The 12,343-nt window shown below is 55.5% G+C and overlaps 1 protein-coding gene across 8 annotated transcripts in view; it reads left to right on the forward strand.

Annotated features, from left to right (window-relative positions):
- Speg (striated muscle enriched protein kinase) overlaps positions 1 to 12,343 on the forward strand; it is a 56,888-nt gene extending 44,545 nt beyond the window's left edge. For all 8 annotated transcript variants that reach the window (XM_029477550.1, XM_029477557.1, XM_021160232.2 and 5 more), the window contains 14 exons: positions 439 to 481; positions 1,490 to 1,558; positions 1,759 to 3,727; positions 4,015 to 4,146; positions 6,799 to 6,915; positions 7,079 to 7,246; positions 7,349 to 7,471; positions 7,646 to 7,813; positions 7,927 to 8,506; positions 9,113 to 9,352; positions 9,450 to 9,673; positions 10,481 to 10,556; positions 10,839 to 10,988; positions 11,301 to 12,343. In XM_029477550.1, the coding sequence (XP_029333410.1) occupies positions 439 to 481; positions 1,490 to 1,558; positions 1,759 to 3,727; positions 4,015 to 4,146; positions 6,799 to 6,915; positions 7,079 to 7,246; positions 7,349 to 7,471; positions 7,646 to 7,813; positions 7,927 to 8,506; positions 9,113 to 9,352; positions 9,450 to 9,673; positions 10,481 to 10,556; positions 10,839 to 10,988; positions 11,301 to 11,493 (4,252 nt within the window). In that variant the 3' untranslated portion in view covers positions 11,494 to 12,343. The remainder of the gene's footprint in view (positions 1 to 438; positions 482 to 1,489; positions 1,559 to 1,758; positions 3,728 to 4,014; positions 4,147 to 6,798; positions 6,916 to 7,078; positions 7,247 to 7,348; positions 7,472 to 7,645; positions 7,814 to 7,926; positions 8,507 to 9,112; positions 9,353 to 9,449; positions 9,674 to 10,480; positions 10,557 to 10,838; positions 10,989 to 11,300) is intronic.

Consider the following 12,343-nt stretch of genomic DNA (forward strand, 5'->3'; position numbering starts at 1 on the left):
CTGTAGCTGTCTTCAGACACTCCAGAAGAGGGCGCTAGATCTCGTTACGGATGGTTGTGAGCCACCATGTGGTTGCTGGGATTTGAACTCTGGACCTTCAGAAGAGCAGCCGGGTGCTCTTACCCACTGAGCCATCTCACCAGCTCCCCCCCCCCATTCCTTTTTTTAAAAAAAGATTTACTTATTTATTTTATGTATATGAGTACACTGTTGCTGTCTTCAGACACAGCAGAAGAAGGCATCAGATCCCAGTACAGATGGTTATGAGCCACCTTGTGGTTGCTGGTAATTGAACTCAGGACCTCTGGAAGAACAGTCGGTGCTCTTGACCACTGAGCCATCTCTCTCGCATCAAATCCCTTGTTCTTAAGAAGTCCCATTTTCTCAACCATTCATGAATAAAGGAATGATAAATTATTACTTCTTATTCCTTTACAGGAGACCTACTGCAGAAGAGACACTGGAACATCCTTGGTTCAAAGTGAGTCTAGTCCAAACAGCTCCATTTACTGACCATTATACTTGTTAACTATGATATGCATTTTATATACATGTGACCTAGTAGCCTCACAGTAGATCTGTAAAGGATTGTAGTATTAGTCCCATTTTGTTGATAAGGAAACTGAGGCCCAAGTCAATGATCAGGTTAGAATAGCATAGACTCTAAGCATAAGCTTGGACTCCTTTTCCTATCCTTGGGAATGGGCGTGGGTGCTCCTCTTTAGGGTTCCTATTGGTGCACAAGACCAGTCCTGGCCTAATTTCCTCCCTTTTGTGTGGCCATCTCTGTCCTGGGTTGGTTCCACACACTGGTGACAGGGTGGCCTGGCTCATTCACTCATGAACTTCAGGTGAATGGTTCTTATCATTTTCAAGCCCCTGCCTCCCGGGACACAGTGGCAGGCACTGGCAAGGAGGAGATCAGCAAATGAGTCGAGAGAAGGCATCTAAATCCACTTGCCATTGGATGATGCCACATGGCTCAGGGCAGACTGCTTGCCTAGCACCTAAGGCCCTGAGCATGAGGGACTTCATCCTACAAAACAAGATACTTGTCATCCAACACTGTGCTGGGTCAGCCAAAGACAAGCCATTCTGCTAGCAACTCTCAAACGAAGAGTTTCCTTCCTTGGATCAGAAACAAGTAGCATCAGATCGAGGGTGGGCAGGCTGCCTCGGGCAGCATCTATAAGTCTGGGCCACCAGGACTTCGAATGTCTGGTGGTACCCAGAGACAGAAGGGAGTTGGGGACTCCCGGAATACCCAATATGTCAGGGAAAGCCACCCTCAGGCATTGCCTGTTACCTGCCTCTTCTCCTGTAGTCAAAGAATGTGTCTCAGGGGTAGCTCTGGCCTGACAGTTTGTGGGGACAAAACCCTTCAGGAATCAGTACTTCTTGCATCAAGGTCCCCAGTGGACTTTGTCTCTCTCAAAAGGTCTGGGTTGACAGAGTGCTGTCCCTCAGGCCCTCTTTCCTGGGTTTGCAGACAGAAGCAAAGGGTGCAGAGGTGAGCACAGATCACCTGAAGCTCTTCCTGTCACGGAGGAGGTGGCAGGTGAGTTTGTCCCCGCCCTGCCCCTGTCCTTTTTACACTTATTTCCTCCCGTGATATTTCTTTTCAATGGTGAAGCCTCGCCCCCTATTCCTGCCTGAGCTGCCCTCCCATCGCTATATCTTTCTCCAGAGTTGAAAGGGGCCTGGGAACCAGTTAAGCCTCTGGGCCTTTCTGGTCTGACTGTAGCATCTTGTTTGCAGCGCTCTCAAATCAGCTACAAGTGCCACCTGGTGCTGCGCCCCATTCCGGAACTGCTACGGGCTCCCCCGGAGCGGGTGTGGGTGGCCATGCCTAGAAGACAACCCCCGAGTGGGGGACTCTCATCCTCTTCAGACTCAGAAGAGGAAGAGTTGGAGGAACTTCCCTCAGTACCCCGCCCCCTGCAGCCTGAGTTCTCAGGTTCTCGAGTATCCCTCACCGACATCCCCACTGAAGATGAGGCTCTGGGGACCCCGGAAGCTGGGGCTGCCACCCCCATGGACTGGCAAGAGCAGGGAAGGGCTCCCTCTAAGGACCAGGAGGCCCCCAGCCCTGAGGCACTCCCCTCTCCAGGCCAGGAGTCCCCTGATGGGCCTAGCCCCAGGCGGCCAGAGCTCCGCAGGGGTAGCTCTGCTGAGAGTGCCCTGCCCCGAGTCGGGTCGCGGGAACCGGGCCGGAGCTTGCACAAGGCAGCATCCGTGGAGCTGCCGCAGCGCAGGAGCCCCAGCCCGGGTGCCACCCGCCTGACTCGGGGAGGCCTGGGTGAGGGCGAGTATGCCCAGAGGCTGCAGGCCCTGCGTCAGCGGCTGCTGAGGGGAGGCCCGGAGGATGGCAAGGTCAGCGGCCTCAGGGGACCCCTGCTGGAGAGCCTGGGGGGCCGTGCACGGGATCCCAGGATGGCGCGGGCTGCCTCCAGCGAGGCTGCCCCCCACCACCAGCCCCCTCCGGAGTCCCGGGGCCTGCAAAAGAGCAGCAGCTTCTCTCAGGGCGAGGCAGAGCCCCGGGGTCGGCACCGCCGCGCGGGGGCGCCCCTCGAAATCCCCGTGGCCAGACTTGGGGCTCGCAGGCTGCAGGAGTCTCCCTCCTTATCTGCCCTTAGCGAGACCCAGCCACCGAGCCCTGCGAGGCCCAGCGTCCCCAAACTCAGTATCACCAAGTCCCCGGAACCTTCCGCTGTCACATCCAGAGACTCTCCCCAGCCCCCGGAACCTCAGCCTGTCCCAGAAAAGGTCCCTGAGCCCAAACCAGAACCAGTCCGAGCTGCCAAACCAGCACAACCCCCTTTGGCTCTGCAAATGCCAACGCAGCCTCTCACCCCCTATGCCCAGATCATGCAGTCGCTCCAGCTGTCCAGTCCCACCCTGTCCCCACAGGACCCCGCTGTGCCTCTATCAGAGCCCAAGCCCCACGCGGCTGTGTTTGCCAGGGTGGCTTCCCCGCCGCCCGGAGCCTCTGAGAAGCGCGTGCCTTCGGCCAGAACTCCCCCAGTGCTAACCGAGAAAGCCCGAGTCCCCACGGTGCCCCCTAGGCCCGGCAGCAGCCTCAGCGGCAGCATCGAAAACCTCGAATCAGAAGCTGTGTTTGAGGCTAAGTTCAAACGCAGCCGCGAATCGCCACTGTCGCGGGGCCTGAGGCTACTGAGCCGCTCGCGCTCGGAGGAGCGCGGTCCCTTCCGTGGGGCGGAAGACGACGGCATATACCGGCCCAGTCCGGCAGGAACGCCGCTAGAGCTGGTGCGACGGCCCGAGCGCTCGCGCTCCGTGCAGGACCTCAGGGTAGCCGGAGAGCCAGGCCTTGTGCGTCGCCTTTCGCTGTCCCTGTCGCAGAAGCTGCGGCGGACACCGCCGGGACAGCGACACCCTGCCTGGGAGTCCCGCAGTGGAGACGGGGAGAGCTCCGAGGGCGGCAGCTCAGCTCGGGCATCCCCAGTGCTGGCGGTGCGCAGGAGACTCAGCTCGACGCTGGAGCGTCTGTCCAGCCGTTTGCAGCGCAGCGGCAGCAGCGAGGACTCCGGGGGCGCCTCGGGTCGCAGCACGCCGCTGTTTGGACGGCTGCGCAGGGCTACTTCCGAAGGGGAGAGCCTGCGACGCCTCGGTGTTCCGCACAATCAGCTGGCCTCTCAGACTGGTGCCACTACACCTTCCGCTGAGTCTCTGGGTTCAGAGGCCAGTGGCACATCGGGTTCTTCAGGTAAGGAGGGACGAGGCGAGTAATGGGAGTGGTGTGCTAGAGACAGGTTCTGAAAGGAGTAGGGGGCTCCAGAAACCGGAAGCGGGTAGAGAGAGGTGGAGAGGCAGAGGCTAGCAAGAAAAGGGACAAGGTTGGGTTTTTGTTTTTGTTTTGTTTTTGTTTTTTGTTTGTTTCTGGTTTGGTTGGGTTGGGTTTGATTTGGGGGGGGTGCTACTTTGAGAGCTACAGGAATGTGGGTGTCCTGTGGGAATGGCTACACAAGAGCTCATGAGTCTGGGTGTGTACAGCTCCTGGAGAAAGCCGAAGCCGGCACCGGTGGGGCCTTTCCAGGCTGCGCAAGGACAAGGGATTATCGCAGCCAAACCTCTCCTCCAGTGTCCAAGAGGACTTGGGTCACCAGTATGTGCCCAGTGAGTCAGGTAAGAAGCCTTAGGTTGCTCTCAGGGCTGGCTGACAACAGACCACCATGAGGACCTTGGGCAGTCATGGAAGAGGCCTCTAGTTAGGAAAACAACAACGATAATTACAGCAGCAGCTGCCATTAATTAGCAAAGGCAAGTGTCCTATTAAGCATGTCACAAAGGCTGTCTTGTTTAACACTACAGCATTCTTTAGAAGGATGGTCCTCTGCATCCTATTTTACCGTTGGGGAAATAGCTTAGTGAAGCGATGCTGAGTAGCTTGTCCGAATCTCAGGTCTAATAAGGGGAGCAGCCAGAGTCTGCAAGCATCTCCAGGCCACTGAGGCCTTTGTTTGGCTGGCCTTGTGTCTCTTGCAAGGTCTCTGCATCTGGGTGCAGTTTTAAAGCTGCCCCAAATCCTGCTTCTGTGCACTCAGTGTCTCAGACCACTTGCATTCAAAGACACAACTTGTATCCCAGCTTGGACTGCACCCTCTGTTCTATACAACTCTGAACTTCTGGTTCTCCCCCCCCCAAGTCTCCCCCTCCCCCAATCACCCACAAGGCAAGTTTTAGAGAAAAATAGACATTAGGATTTTTTGCTTGGGTAGAGGCCTGCAATATCCCACAGTCTATTGCTTGTTCAAATGTCCTGGGGCTGCAGGGAAGGAGGTATTCTTCCTGGTGTCCTCCTACCTGGCAAAGAAGCAGGTAGGTTTCTAGACATTTCTGGACATTCAGGAGAAAGCCACCAAGCCAGGGTGTGCACATGATCTTTAGAAGCTGTCAACTCTATCCTGGCTCAGTTTGGGGTAGAATGGATCTAAACTTGCTTTCAACTCAGATGGGCTTAAGAAGACTATTTCTAAGCCCTGGTCAAGGCTGTGGGGCTGTATGACTGGTGGGAGGGCGTGGGGGACAAGCTGGCTGGAAGAGGGTAGAAATGGAGGGGCGGGGGGGGGGGGCGGGTGGAAAGAGCATCAGTAGAGAAATGTGGGGTTGCTAATCCCTTCCCACCTGGGGCCTCCATTTTTCTGTGCAGCTGATTCCCTTCTGAGCAGTGAGTGCCCTCTGACCCCATTCTCCCCCTGCAGGAAGAAGCCCCTCCCATGTCCACTTTATCAACTGGGGCTGATCCTGGACTAATGACCGTAGGACATCTTTTACCTCTTATGCTGGCCTGCTTTGTTCCCTCCGCAGTACCCCGACTGCGGGCAGCAACTGCCGAGAGACCATTCCCGGTACCCTGGAGAATAAGACTGAGGCCCCTCCTTGGGGAACAATAGGGTCCTGTACTTCCTCTGAATTCCTGCTCCCTCCTGGTTCCTGTGGTTACTGCTTTCCTAGGGGTCTTTAGCTCTCTCTCCCCAGGTGAAGTAGACACGCCCCACCCCCTGTGACCTAAACCAGATTGGATTTTTTTTTTCTTAAGGAACAATCCAGGGACCACAAATTCAAATCGCAGTGCCTCTGAGGACCTGCAGAACTGGCACAAGCCCCTTGCCTTGGGCAAGGTCACCAGCCAGGGTCCAGGCAGCTTTTCTGCTTTGCCCAAACAATCCCTCTTTCCAGGTTCAGCTCCTGCCTTCTCTGCTGGGTGTACTAAAGAGATCATAGTAGCTAGCGACCTCAAGAAAGGCTGTTTGGGAGCACTTCCTGTGTGGACTCTGTGTCGCCTTTCCTTTTCACAGCAGACCCTCCCCACCCAAGCTTGATGGGTCTCAGCCTCTCAAGTCACAGATTAGAAATGCAGTTTCAGAAGGGGCATGGGACTTGCTTAGGGTCCTGGGGTCTACTCTTCTCTCTTGCTCTTTTTAGTGGCATGAATGAATATGCAGGAATGTCAGGAGCCTCCCCTAAATCCCAGAGACACAGAGGCGCGCTTCCTGGGGCTGCCCATAGGGGGCGCTGGCTTCAGCTCTCTTGAGACTGCACAGTTGTTTTTTTTGTTTTGTTTTGTTTTTTGTTTTGTTTTTGAGGCAGGGTTTCTCTGTGTAGCCCTGGCAGTCCTGGAACTCACTATGTAAACCAGGCTAGTCTCAAAATCAGAGATCCTCCTGCCTCCAGCCTGAACAACTTTCAGGAGTCTATTTTTTTTTCCTTCCATCATGTGGATTTGTTGAACGGAACTCAGGTCACAAGGCTTGGCGGCAGGTGCCTTTATTTGCTTAGCTGTCACACTGGCTCCAAGACTGCACATTCTGATAACAGACGCTTCTCACAGCCCATGTTAGCTCGGGCCCCTGCTTCCTCTCCTTTCCTGCTCATTTGCCCTGCAGTGGCCCAGAGGGAGTTTAAATTGCAGAGTCTTGACTGTTATCATTCTTCAAACTGTGTTTGTTTTTATTTTAACAAACGCCCATAGAGCACTTATTTAATGCTGGTCTCAGCTCTAAGTGATTTACACACGTGAGGTGAGGTAAGCGCCGGCATCTTCAGTCATCAGTCAGGGAGAAGAGGGTTCTGCATATGCTGAGAGGCTGGAGAAGGTGATGCCCACTACAAGAAAACCTGGGAGGCACACAGGGCATGAGGTTCTACTCTCCTACATATGACCAGGAGGCGAGAATCATTCATTGTACTGGCCGTGTACTACCAGGGCTCACAGGCATCTGTCTCTCCCTCAGCAGCAAGCAGCCAGGGTCCTGAGCTGTCTCTCTTTTCCTTCAGATTTCCCCCCAGTCTTCCACATCAAACTCAAGGACCAGGTGCTGTTGGAGGGGGAAGCAGCCACCCTGCTCTGCCTACCTGCAGCCTGCCCAGCACCCCGCATCTCCTGGATGAAAGGTAAATACATTGTGTCTTCTGTAGAGAGGGGAGGCAGCGACATGCAGTTCCTAGTCAAAGGGCATGGGAGAGGCCAGGCCACGGGGAGGCAGAAAGAGGTAAAGGGCAAGGGAGGGAAACCTGGATTCACTCAGCTGCTCAGTCTATGCCTTCTTGTCCCCAGATAAGCAGTCCCTGCGCTCAGAGCCCTCAGTGGTCATTGTGTCCTGCAAAGATGGACGGCAGCTGCTGAGCATACCCCGGGCCGGCAAGCGGCATGCTGGGCTCTATGAGTGCTCAGCCACCAATGTCCTGGGCAGCATTACCAGCTCCTGTACTGTGGCCGTGGCCCGTGAGTTAGTGGGAGAGCAAGGCCAATGTACCAGGGATGAGGAAGTGGGTTAGGGCGTGCTGAACCCGCATATGTTGAACCCACATCTCCTTCTCCTTCCAGGCATTCCAGGGAAGCTAGCTCCTCCAGAGGTGCCCCAGACCTACCATGACACAGCACTAGTACTGTGGAAGCCAGGAGATGGTCGGGCACCTTGCACATACACTCTGGAGCGGCGGGTGGATGGTGAGGGCAAGGCAGGGTGAAGGGAGCAAGTGGCAGGCCAAGGGTGGGGGTGGGGCTGCTTGGGAAGGCCAGAGTCCTCACTAGATAGAGGCATCTTCTCTGGGCTCTTGTAGCATAGAGAGCTGGGGCCATCCCTCTAGGGCCTTAACCCTCCCTCCACTGTGCTGTCTGCAGGGGAATCTGTCTGGCACCCTGTGAGCTCAGGCATCCCCGACTGTTACTACAATGTGACTCAGCTGCCTGTCGGTGTGACCGTGAGGTTCCGTGTGGCCTGTTCCAATCGTGCTGGGCAGGGGCCCTTCAGCAACCCTTCTGAGAAGGTCTTCATCCGAGGCACTCCAGGTCAGCGGAAGGTGCAGGGCGGTGATGTCGGAACCCAGGACCTCTCTGCTCCTTGGAGCATCCCGGCTCTGCTCCCAGAACATTCTATGATGATTTTCTTTGTCTTCTCTTAGATTCTCCTGCTCAGCCAGCTGCTGCTCCCCGAGATGCCCCTGTTACCTCAGGGCCAACCAGGGCCCCACCGCCTGACTCTCCTACCTCACTGGCCCCCACCCCCACTCTTGCGCCCCCAGCCTCCCAGGCATCCACTCTCAGCCCCTCAACTTCCTCCATGTCTGCCAACCAAGCCTTGTCCTCACTCAAGGCTGTGGGTCCACCACCCGCAACCCCTCCACGAAAGCACAGGGGGCTTCTGGCCACCCAGCAAGCAGAGCCATCCCCACCCAGTATCGTGGTCACCCCAAGTGAACCTAGGTCTTTTGTCCCTGACACTGGAACCCTGACCCCAACCTCTAGTCCTCAAGGGGTTAAACCAGCACCTTCCTCAACTTCCTTGTATATGGTGACTTCCTTCGTGTCTGCACCTCCAGCCCCCCAGGCCCCAGCCCCTGAGCCCCCTCCTGAGCCCACCAAGGTGACTGTGCGGAGCCTCAGCCCAGCCAAGGAAGTGGTCAGCTCCCCGACACCCGAGAGCACCACTCTTCGGCAGGGTCCCCCTCAGAAACCCTACACCTTCCTGGAGGAGAAGGCCAGGCAAGCAGGGATAGGGAGAAGGTGGGAGAGTGGATGGGACACAGGGAACAAGGGATACAGTTTGTGCAGACTGTCCTGGCTAGACTTGGAGGAAGATGCTAAGATGTGGGTCTTTAAGGACCATTTGAGCTCAGCTAGCTACTGTCTTGAGCTTGAGCCATGTGCTCTTCACAACTGTGAGAGGAAGGCACAGCCTTGCCACTGTGATCACCCCTTTCACAGATGAGAAAACTGAGGTTATGTGCTTTCCCAAAGGTAGAGAGCCAGGAGAGCTGGAAGCTTTGCTCCTAGCACTGAACTCCGAAGCCCACTGCAGCCCACTGCGTTTTTGTTTTGGAAAGATTTATTTAATGTATGTGTACACTGTGGCTGTCTTCAGACACACCAGAAGAGGTCACTGGATCCCATTACAGATGGTTGTGAGCCATCATGTGGTTTCTGGAATTGAACTCGGGACCTCAGGAAGAATAGTCAGTGCTCTTAACCGCTGAGCCATCGCTCCAGTCTGCCCACTGCGTTCTTGTTCTCATGGTCCCTGCTTCCCATTTTAGCTCTCACCATGATAGTGCCCACCCTGAGTCTGTGGCATCCCTCTTACACACACAGGGGCCGCTTTGGCGTTGTGCGGTCATGCCGGGAGAATGCTACAGGCCGAACGTTTGTCGCCAAGATTGTTCCGTATGCCGCGGAGGGCAAGCGACGCGTGCTGCAGGAATACGAGGTGCTTCGGACGCTGCACCACGAGCGGCTCATGTCCCTGCACGAGGCCTACATCACCCCTCGGTACCTCGTGCTTATTGCTGAGAGCTGTGGCAACCGGGAACTTCTCTGTGGGCTCAGCGACAGGTAGCTGGGTGTCCCTGGGGAAAGGGTAGCAGGAGTGGAGGAGGCTGACTGGAAGGTCACCCATCCAGCCTCTGGTGACACCCCACCCCCGCCTTAGATTCCGGTATTCAGAAGACGACGTGGCCACCTATGTGGTGCAGCTGCTACAAGGCCTGGACTACCTCCACGGCCACCACGTGCTACACCTGGACATCAAGCCGGACAATCTACTGTTGGCCGCTGACAATGCCCTTAAGATTGTGGACTTTGGCAGTGCTCAGCCCTATAACCCTCAGGCCCTGAAGCCACTTGGCCACCGCACAGGCACTCTGGAGTTCATGGGTAAGAGGGCCAGCAGCAGGGTCATGGTAGAGGGCTAGAGGATTGCCACAGGGGCATGCCAGGCTCACCCCCTCCACCCACACATGTACCATTAATATACATTACCCGCTATGTAAATAATGAACGAGAGTTTTTTCCATTGATCTTTACAATAGCCCCGGAGTTGGGCACTGCAGTACTCCCTTTTTACAGATGAGGAAGGAGAAGCACCCTGACATTAAGTTATTTGTCCAATTAGACAGTTACAAATAACTGCAATGGGATTTGCAAAAGCTGGAAAGACGAGAGAATCAATTACAACTGTACTGAGCAGGGAAAGCCAGTCATTTAGCTACCTGCTAACCGGTACTTGTTATCGTTATTCCTTAAAGTTATTCTACAAGCCACACTTTAGAGACAAGACAATGGGAGCCAGGCAGGTTTAGTAAATCGCCCGAGGTCCCATCATGAGAAGGGGCAGGCTTGGGATTAGAGCCAGCCAGGCTGATTTCAAAGGCTCTTAAATGGCCACACTCTGTAAATGAGAGCACTGCTTCTGAGGTGGTCCCGGGCAGCTTGTGACATTGTATCATGGGTCTTCTGGAATCTCCATTACTCAGTGGCGAGTGGTCCACATCACCCCCACTTCTGTCCTGCCTGCTGACCTCTAGGGCCTGCTGTTCTGGTTTTAATCATGCTTTGGTAACGGCCACGGTTCTGCTTCTTAAGGCCCCAGAACTACCCCCACCCCCGCCCCAACCCAGCCTCCCTCTCCCTGTTCCCCTGCCACAGGGAACCTAAGCCAGCTTGACCTCTGTCTCTTTTCAGCTCCTGAGATGGTGAAGGGAGACCCCATTGGCTCTGCCACAGACATCTGGGGAGCCGGTGTGCTCACCTACATCATGTGAGTGGCCTGGTCCTGGTCCAGCCCCATGCTTTCTCTGCCCATGATCCCTCCCTCTACCTGTTCTAGATCTCAGTCCACTTCTGCCCACCCCTCCCTCATCCTGCATTTCCCTGCCTCCCAGGCACACAACCAAAAGCAAAGTGGCATTATCCTTGAATACTGTGCCCCTCCCAGATGCCCTACATGAATGTCTCTTAAGTCTTTCAACTGCACATCACTCTAAGGTAGAGGCAATGAGAGAGGCATCCAAGATGGCAATTCACCTTTCTTCCACAACAGGCTTAGTGGGTACTCCCCATTCTATGAGCCAGACCCCCAGGAAACAGAGGCTCGGATTGTTGGGGGTCGCTTTGATGCCTTCCAGTTGTATCCTAACACATCCCAGAGTGCCACCCTCTTCTTGAGAAAGGTCCTCTCAGTACATCCCTGGTGAGTAGGCCCCCTACCTGCCAACCCTCCAGTGTTACCCATCTCTGAATGCAGACCACCATGGCTTCACTTGGCCAAAGATTCCCAACTCCTCCATAGAGAGTTGCAGCAGAAGCTGTCACACTGCCGCCCATTTAAAGCCCACAACAGCCCTGGGAAAGGCAGAGTCAGTCCCTATTGCAGAGACTGGGAAACTGAGCCCATGAGCTGCCCAATATCAGAATCAGGATTGATAAAGGGCCTGAAGGAGGGAACAGCCTGCCTTCTCCCAGAGCTTCTTTCCTGGTTCATGATCCCTGGCTTGCCTGGCAGGAGCCGGCCCTCTCTGCAGGACTGCTTGGCCCACCCATGGCTGCAAGATGCCTACCTGATGAAGCTGCGCCGCCAGACACTCACCTTCACCACCAACCGGCTCAAGGAATTCCTGGGCGAGCAGCGGCGACGTCGGGCTGAGGCTGCTACCCGTCACAAGGTGCTGCTCCGCTCCTACCCTGGCAGCCCCTAGGTGGCACAGACCGCAGCCCGGCCACGGGCTTCAACTTGGGTTCTCACTCGCGCTGCCAAGGGACATTCCAGAGCCCATGCTGAGCTGGACAGGCAGGGGCTTCAGATACCAGCAGCAGCAGCAGCAGCAGCAGCAGCAGCAGCAGCAGCAGCAACATCTGGCTGGGCTATTACCTCATGGACCTAAGAGGACAAGGCCCTGGGGCTTCAGCCGAATGTCACCCCGGCCATAACCAGAGCAGGAGACCCACTGGCGAGGCTGGGCAAGGGTGAGAGCAGAAAGTCAAGGAGGGAGTTGGGAAGTGAAGAATGAGACGGAGGATAGAGAGGGAGGAGCTTGAGGAAGGTTCTAGGCTGGAGTGGAATGCTATATCTCAGGGAGAACCCAGAAGGGGACATGGCTGAAGAGGAAGAAGGACCCTGTGATGTGGGAATGTGGTGGAGAGGAGGACTAGACATAGAGAGCGTGCCAGGAGCCAGAGCAGAGACATAAGGGAGGGCAGAAGGGTAGAAGGCAACAGGAGTGGGCTCAGGGGTGGCAGGGCAGGCCAGCAGCTGCATCTTCCGAAAGAGAGAGGAGAAAGGCAAAGAGGTGTGTGCCTAAGGCCGCTCCAGCTGGTCTCCTGTCCCAGCCGATGCAGTTCTGGGCATTCTCCACTGGCCCAGGGATGTCCTCACTGCTCCTCCATGGCCTTTGCCCTCCTTCCCATTTGTATTTATTTATTTATTGCCTTTTGTGGAGTTTCCTTTCTATCCAGTCCCTAGTGCCTATGTTGTCCCGACCATCCCCCTTCAGTCACCCAGCTGTCTGTGCAGCTGTCTGTCTGTCTGTCACAAGAAAAATAAAAAAA

Source organism: Mus caroli, chromosome 1 (genome assembly GCF_900094665.2).
Source record: "Mus caroli chromosome 1, CAROLI_EIJ_v1.1, whole genome shotgun sequence".
Taxonomy (NCBI): Eukaryota; Metazoa; Chordata; class Mammalia; order Rodentia; family Muridae; genus Mus; species Mus caroli.